The sequence below is a fragment of the Salmo trutta genome, unplaced genomic scaffold (assembly GCF_901001165.1).
Source record: "Salmo trutta unplaced genomic scaffold, fSalTru1.1, whole genome shotgun sequence".
NCBI lineage: Eukaryota > Metazoa > Chordata > Actinopteri > Salmoniformes > Salmonidae > Salmo > Salmo trutta.
Window position 1 is genome coordinate 1,514,476 of NW_021823154.1, and position 7,550 is coordinate 1,522,025.

Consider the following 7,550-nt stretch of genomic DNA (forward strand, 5'->3'; position numbering starts at 1 on the left):
TGGTGTTCTTCCATGCGGTCCCTGGGAGGGGTGCGTCACTTGAGCGGGTTGAGTCACTGACGTGGTCTTCCTGTCTGGGTTGGCGCCCCCCTCCTTGGGTTGTGCCGTGGCGGAGATCTTTGAGGGCTATACTCGGTCGCAGGATGGTAAGTTGGTGGTTGAAGATTTCCATCTAGTGGTGTGAGGGCTGTGCTTTGGAAAAGTGGGTGGGGTTCTATCCTGCCTGTTTGGCCCTGTCCGGGGGTATCATCGGAAGGGGCCACAGTGTCTCCTGACCCCTCCTGTCTCAGCCTCCAGGATTTATGCTGCAGTAGTTTGTGTCGGGGGGCTAGGGTCAGTCTGTTATATCTGGAGTATTTCTCCTGTCTTATCCGGTGTCCTGTGTGAATTTAAGTATGCTCTCTCTAATTCTCTCTTTTTCTTTCTTTCTCACTCTCGGAGGACCTGAGCCCTAGGACCATGCCTCAGGACTACCTGACATGATGACTCCTTGCTGTCCCCAGTCCACCTGGCCGTGCTGCTGCTCCAGTTTCAACTGTTCTGCCTGCGGCTATGGAACCCTGACCTGTTCACCGGATGTGCTACCTGTCCCAGACCTGCTGTTTTCAACTCTCTAGAGACAGCAGGAGCGGTAGAGACACTCTCAATGATCGACTATGAAAAGCCAACTGACATTTACTCTTGAGGTGCTGACCTGTTGCAACCTCGACAACTACTGTGATTATTATTATTTGACCATCCTGGTCATTTATGAACATTTGAACATCTTGGCCATGTTCTGTTATAATCTCCACCCGGCACAGCCAGAAGAGGACTGGCCACCCCTCACAGCCTGGTTCCTCTCTAGGTTTCTTCGTAGGTTTTGGCCTTTCTAGGGAGTTTTTCCTAGCCACCGTGCTTCTACACCTGCATTACTTGCTGTTTGGGGTTTTAGGCTGGGTTTCTTTTTTTGTTAAGTTAAAATAAGTGTTCATTCAGTATTGTTGTAATTGTCATTATTACAAATAAAAAAATATAAAACAATTCGGCCGAATAATCGGTATCGGCTTTTTTTGGTCCTCCAATAATCGAGGTCAAGAGGTCTACCTCTAATTCATATTCTAATTCTGATACACTGTTAGGAACCAGCTCATAGCCCGTAACAAAGAGGGAGAGAACGTGGAGATATAGAAAAACATTTATTAAATAAAGTCAACTATATACAAGTAACAATGGGGTGTGTAGTCAGTAGTGGAAGTGAGTGGATGTGTTCACAGATGGTGATAATGAGGGCTGTTGAAAGGTGCCAAAACAAATGAACACAACAAAGCCCCAAAATGCCACAACCAAAAACAACAGTGTGTCTGGGTGGAGAGAGTCTCCTCAATGAATGGGGGAAAGGTGTATTTATCCCCGGGACACAGCCGAGCCCAGGTGTGTCCCATTTCACTGACGACCCTTCCGGCTCCGCCCACCGACATCCTATTAAAGAAAACAAGATCAAAGAGAAAGAATTCTGCAGACAGAGTGGGAGGGTCGTCACAGAGTGGCAGAGCGGGAGGGTCGTCACAATGTGACAGAGTGGGAGGGTCGTCACAGAGTGACAGAGCGGGAGGGTCGTCACAGAGTGACAGAGCGGGAGGGTCGTCACAGTGTGACAGAGCGGGAGGGTCGTCACAGAGTGACAGAGCGGGAGGGTCGTCACAGTGTGACAGAGAGGGAGGGTCGTCACAGAGTGACAGAGCGGGAGGGTCGTCACAGTGTGGCAGAGCGGGAGGGTCGTCACAGAGTGACAGAGCGGGAGGGTCGTCACAGAGTGGCAGAGCGGGAGGGTCGTCACAGAGTGACAGAGCGGGAGGGTCGTCACAGAGTGACAGAGCGGGAGGGTCGTCACAGAGTGACAGAGTGGGAGGGTCGTCACAATGTGACAGAGCGGGAGGGTCGTCACAGTGTGACAGAGCGGGAGGGTCGTCACAGTGTGACAGAGCGGGAGGGTCGTCACATTGTGACAGAGTGGGAGGGTCGTCACAGTGTGACAGAGTGGGAGTGTCGTCACAGTGTGGCAGAGCGGGAGGGTCGTCACAGTGTGACAGAGCGGGAGGGTCGTCACAGTGTGACAGAGTGGGAGGGTCGTCACAGAGTGACAGAGCGGGAGGGTCGTCACAGTGTGACAGAGCGGGAGGGTCGTCACAGAGTGACAGAGCGGGAGGGTCGTCACACACACACAATATATATATACAATATATACAATGTTTTTTTCTCCATAACGTTTGTACACTGTTACTATCCATTCTACCATTAGGTTGGTACCCCAACACTGTTACTATCCATTCTACCATTAGGTTGGTACCCCAACACTGTTACTATCCATTCTACCATTAGGTTGGTACCCCAACACTGTTGATCTGAAGCAGTGAACAAAGACAGGGGTCCAGCTCCCCAAGAAGGTTGATCATCCTGGAACATGACTCAGTTCCTTTTCTCAACACCATGTCGATGATGTCACGTGCCTTCTCTGCCCTCTCAGCTATCACCTTCACTGACTCCATTTCCTCCTGGTTGATGACTGTGTGTTGCAGGAGTCCGTCCAGCAGTTCATTCAGGGCAGGTCTTGACACTCGTTTCACAAACTCTGTCCGTACAGAACGCAGCTGCTGCTCTGCAGAACCAGTCAGACTGCTCTCAGCCGGACCTCCTGCCCCCAACACAGCACCTGAGAGAGTCAGGTTACAAAATAACTACATTTGTACATTTACATTTCAGTCATTTAGAAGCAGACTCCTAAAATAAAAGTATTGAGAAAACATTATCTTTTACAATAACGACCTGAACATATCACATATTCACATTTAGGGACGGTTTCACAGACATAGAAAAACAGTTTGGAGCATTCAGAACCAGGCTAATCTACATCAAGTCCTGGAGGAGATGTCATTGGGCCATTCAGAACCAGGCTAATCTACATCAAGTCCTGGAGGAGATGTCATTGGGTCATTCAGAACCCGGCTAATCTACATCAAGTCCTGGAGGAGATGTCATTGGGCCATTCAGAACCAGGCTAATCTACATAAAGTCTTGGAGGAGATGTCATTGGGTCATTCAGAACCAGGTTAATCTACATCAAGTCCTGGAGGAGATGTCATTGGGTCATTCAGAACCAGGCTAATCTACATCAAGTCCTGGGGGAGATGTCATTGTTCTTGAAGACAGTCTTTTCTAATCAGGACTAGTCCAGGTCCTACAGTAAACCATGTTGACTGGCCCTCAAGTCATTGGTTTGTACCTCTCATGTTTACTTACTAGTTGAATGGGTTTCAGTGATGAATTCATCTGAAAGAAACAAAAATAGGTTAAATCACTCTAAATAGCATCTGTCAGAAAAAGTGATGATTGACATATTCTCCTACATTTTTGTAGAGTTTCTTTCCATACTATCCTCTCATCATCACCGATTAACTCCATCTCAATCCCTGTAATTTCCATAACCACCTTGAAAAAGCTTGGTGTGGTGTCTCTATGTATGAGATGAATCCTCTGGAGGGAGAGAGAGAGAGAGACAGAGAGGTTAAACAAAAACATGGTTAAACATCAATTAAAAACACAACACCAAATCTTCCTCCACAGTAACTCAACACAACAGCCTCTGAATACCCCATGTACTCAAACAGATCAATGTTAACCATTTTGTAACAGGCAAACTCAACCCCCAGTCTCGCTGCCAACATCTCCTCCAGCATTCCCACCACGTCCACAGACCCCTGTCCAGGCAAACTCAACCCTCAGTCTGGCTGCCAACATCTCCTCCAGCATTCCCACCACGTCCACAGACCCCTGTCCAGGCAAACTCAACCCTCAGTCTGGCTGCCAACATCCCCTCCAGCATTCCCACCACGTCCACAGACCCCTGTCCAGGCAAACTCAACCCTCAGTCTGGCTGCCAACATCTCCTCCAGCATTCCCACCACGTCCACAGACCCCTGTCCAGGCAAACTCAACCTTCAGTCTGGCTGCCAACATCTCCTCCAGCATTCCCACCACGTCCACAGACCCCTGTCCAGGCAAACTCAACCTTCAGTCTGGCTGCCAACATCCCCTCCAGCATTCCCACCACGTCCACAGACCCCTGTACCCGAATACTGTTCTTTCATGTTTTCCAAATTGCTAATTTAGCTGCCCCCGGCACAAAGTTAAGAGAACTACACCCCTTCTACTAAACCTGTACTTTGTCCCAAATATAAACATTTGGGAAGAGAAAACCTCTCCCAGAGCTGAGAACCAGCCAGTGATCAGGTCAATCATCCCCACCAACCTGGGACACTGTAAGAACAGATGTGCCAGAGTTTCAGACTCAGCACAGAATGGACACCCCTCCCCAACATGACAAACTCTCCAAGCCTGCATAACAGACCCATAGAATGGAGTCAGGTCAGACAAATCATCCCCCTCCAGCTTTAAGAGGAAAAGGTGCTTGTCTAAGCCCAAACAGCCTGCTCTCCTCATCAATGTGTAGACTGTATCCACCCAGCTAGAACCGTCACTGTACAACAGTCTCTGGGCTGCTTGAAGCCAGAAAGCCTTGTCCATCCAGGCCTTGTCCATCCTGGTGCAGTGGCAGGTACAGGGCTGCAGCTTTAATCCAATGTTGTCCCGACCAGAAGAAATGGACAGCTCTTGTATCAGGTGGCTGTAAAATCATTAGTCTGTGCCACAGCGTAGAGGTGGCTAGGTTATTAGCTACCAGCACCCTTCCCCTATAAGACAGCTGGGGTAGCACCCATTTCCACCTAGACAATCTGGCACACACCTTCTGCACCGACACCACCTTCATTAACCTGTTTGGCCTAGGGGGCAGTATTGAGAATTTTGGAAAAATATGTGCCCATTTTTAACTGCCTCCTACACCAACTCAGAAGCTAGAATATGCATATTATTGTTCAGGTTTGGATAGAAAACACTCTGAATTTTCTAAAACTGTTTGAATGGTGTCTGTGAGTATAACAGAACTCCTATGGCAGGCAAAAACCTGACAAGGTTTCATGCAGGAAGTACCCTGTCTGACAAGGAGTCGTGCGTCTTGCATCTGTTTATTGAAAAGTAAGGATCTTAGCTGTAACGTGACAATTCCCAGGGCTCCGATAGGCTCTCAGAACCCGGGAAATACCTGAAGGTTGACGAGGCAGCCTCAGGCTGAAACACATTATCGCCTTTGGTAAGTGGCGGATCAGAGGACCTTTGAATGAGGCGCATGCACGATTCGCTCCTGAGGAGAAATTTAATTCGGCTGTTTAGGCTCAATGCATATTCCCGGTCGGAATATTATCGCTTTTCTGCGAGATAAATGGCATAAAAATTGGTTTTAAACAGCGGTTGACATGCTTCGAAGTACGGTAATGGAATATTTAGACATTTTTTGTCACGCCAATGCGCCATGCTCGAGACCGTGATGTAGCATTCTGATAGTGTCTAGAACTCACGAACAAAACGTCGCTGTTTGGATATAACGATGGATTATTTGGGACCAAACCAACATTTGTTATTGAAGTAGAAGTCCTGGCAGTGTATTCTGACGAAGAACAAGCAAGGTAAGAACATTTTTCTTATAGGAAATGTGATTTTGGTGGAGGCTGACCTGGGTGGGTGTCTAAATAGCTAGCCCTGTGATGCCGGGCTATGTACTTAGATTATTGCAAAATGTGCTTCATCCGAAAAGCTATTTTAAAATCGGACATATCGAGTGCATAGAGGAGTAATGTATCTATAATTCTTAAAATAATTGTTATGCTTTTTGTGAACGTTTATCGTGAGTAATTTAGCAAACTGTTAGTAAATTCCCCGGAAGTTTGCGGGGGTTATGCTTTTTCTGAACGTCACATGCTAATGTAAAAAGCTGTTTTTTGATATAAATATGAACTTGATTGAACAGACATGCATGTATTGTATAACACAATGTCCTAGGTGTGTCATCTGATGAAGATCATAAAAGGTTAGTGCTGCATTTAGCTGTGGTTTGGGTTTATGTGACAGGATATGCTAGCTTGAAAAATGGGTGTCTGATTATTTCTGGCTGGGCACTCTGCTGACATAATCTAATGTTTTGCTTTCGTTGTAAAGCCTTTTTGAAATCGGAGAGTGTGGTTAGATTAACGAGATTCTTGTCTTTAAATAGCTGTAAAATAGTCATATGTTTGAGAAATTGAAGTAATAGTATTTCTAACGATTCAAAAGTGGCTGTTACGTAGGTGGGACGAGTTCGTCCCACATGCGCCAGAGAGGTTAACTACTACAGTAGTGCTCAGATACATATAACCTGTCTAACCTTGCTGTACCGACACCACCTTCATTAATTACTACAGTAGAGCTCAGATACATACAACCTGTCTAACCTTGCTGCACCGACACCACCTTCATTAACTACTACAGTAGTGCTCAGATACATACAACCTGTCTAACCTTGATTGATTGTTTGAGTCATCGCCAGCTGCTATCATATCAGAAATATCCATATCCTTCTCCTGATCCTCCTCAACTGAGGCCCCAGACCCCTGACTCCCCTCTGCCACATCCCTCTCAACACTCCCCACTTGTACCACATCACTAGTACCGGGCATCTCCTCCACTGCCATCCCCATCTCCAGTGACATCCCCATGTGGGTCGCCATCCCCACCAACACCAGGACAATTCAACAAGAAATACAATATATCTAATTCTACCACTGAAAAAAACCTGAATCAGCAGAAAAAGGAAAACCACCAAGAAAAGTAAACAAGAAAGAAACCACAGGCGATCTAACTCCAGACAACACTCACACTCGCTCATACAATACCCAGCATGCACCAAACACTGCCAGCATGCACAGAGACAGAGACAGAGACAGAGAGAGAGAGAGAGAGAGAGAGAGAGAGAGAGAGAGAGAGAGAGAGAGAGAGAGAGAGAGATGTGACTTGTGACTTAAATGTCAGATTCATGTTCTTAGTCTACTAAAACTGTACCGGTGGAGTAATGGAGGTAGAACAGGGAATGTTCAGTCTGAAGGAACTATTCAGTTTGAAGGACTGCTCTGGTCTTGTGTTGGGAAACCTTTTAGACCCTTGAAACTTTGATTCCTGTTGTTCCACAGCCTGTGAAACGAGGCATGAAATACACAGCCAGTCAATGCACAGTTTAATTCAAACATTATTCAGAAAACTAGCAACACACTTATCTTCATTTAATGAGTGTCAACATAAACTGCACCACTGGTTAGTTAAGGTCATCTCTATAATAATGATACCTCACCAGTATTTGGCCGGGGTTACTGGGGAACAGGTATAGGCGTTGAATTAGTTTTTCCTTCTTCACTGTCAGATAGAGCATCAGCTCACAGTGGACAGCTACATTCCAAAAAAATATATAGCTCAGTATAACAGAGATAGCTGAGAACTTGGGATGGAGAATCTTAGCATGGAATCTGGTGACCTCCTGCACTTCCTCTAAAGACACTCCATGTTCCTCTACATGAAGAATCTTCATCTCATTCCTCAGGGAAGGGTTGGTCCCTGAACAACACAATAAAAAGGAGACAGAAAGACAA

The 7,550-nt window shown here is 46.5% G+C and overlaps 1 protein-coding gene across 1 annotated transcript in view; it reads right to left on the reverse strand.

The window, feature by feature from the left end:
* Nucleotides 1-2,280: 2,280 nt before the first annotated feature.
* Nucleotides 2,281-7,550, reverse strand: part of LOC115189432 (NACHT, LRR and PYD domains-containing protein 1b allele 3-like) — a 48,878-nt gene continuing 43,608 nt past the window's right edge. The window contains exon 9 of the mRNA XM_029748061.1: nt 2,281-2,692. Coding sequence (XP_029603921.1) covers nt 2,358-2,692 — 335 coding nt within the window. The 3' untranslated portion in view covers nt 2,281-2,357. The remainder of the gene's footprint in view (nt 2,693-7,550) is intronic.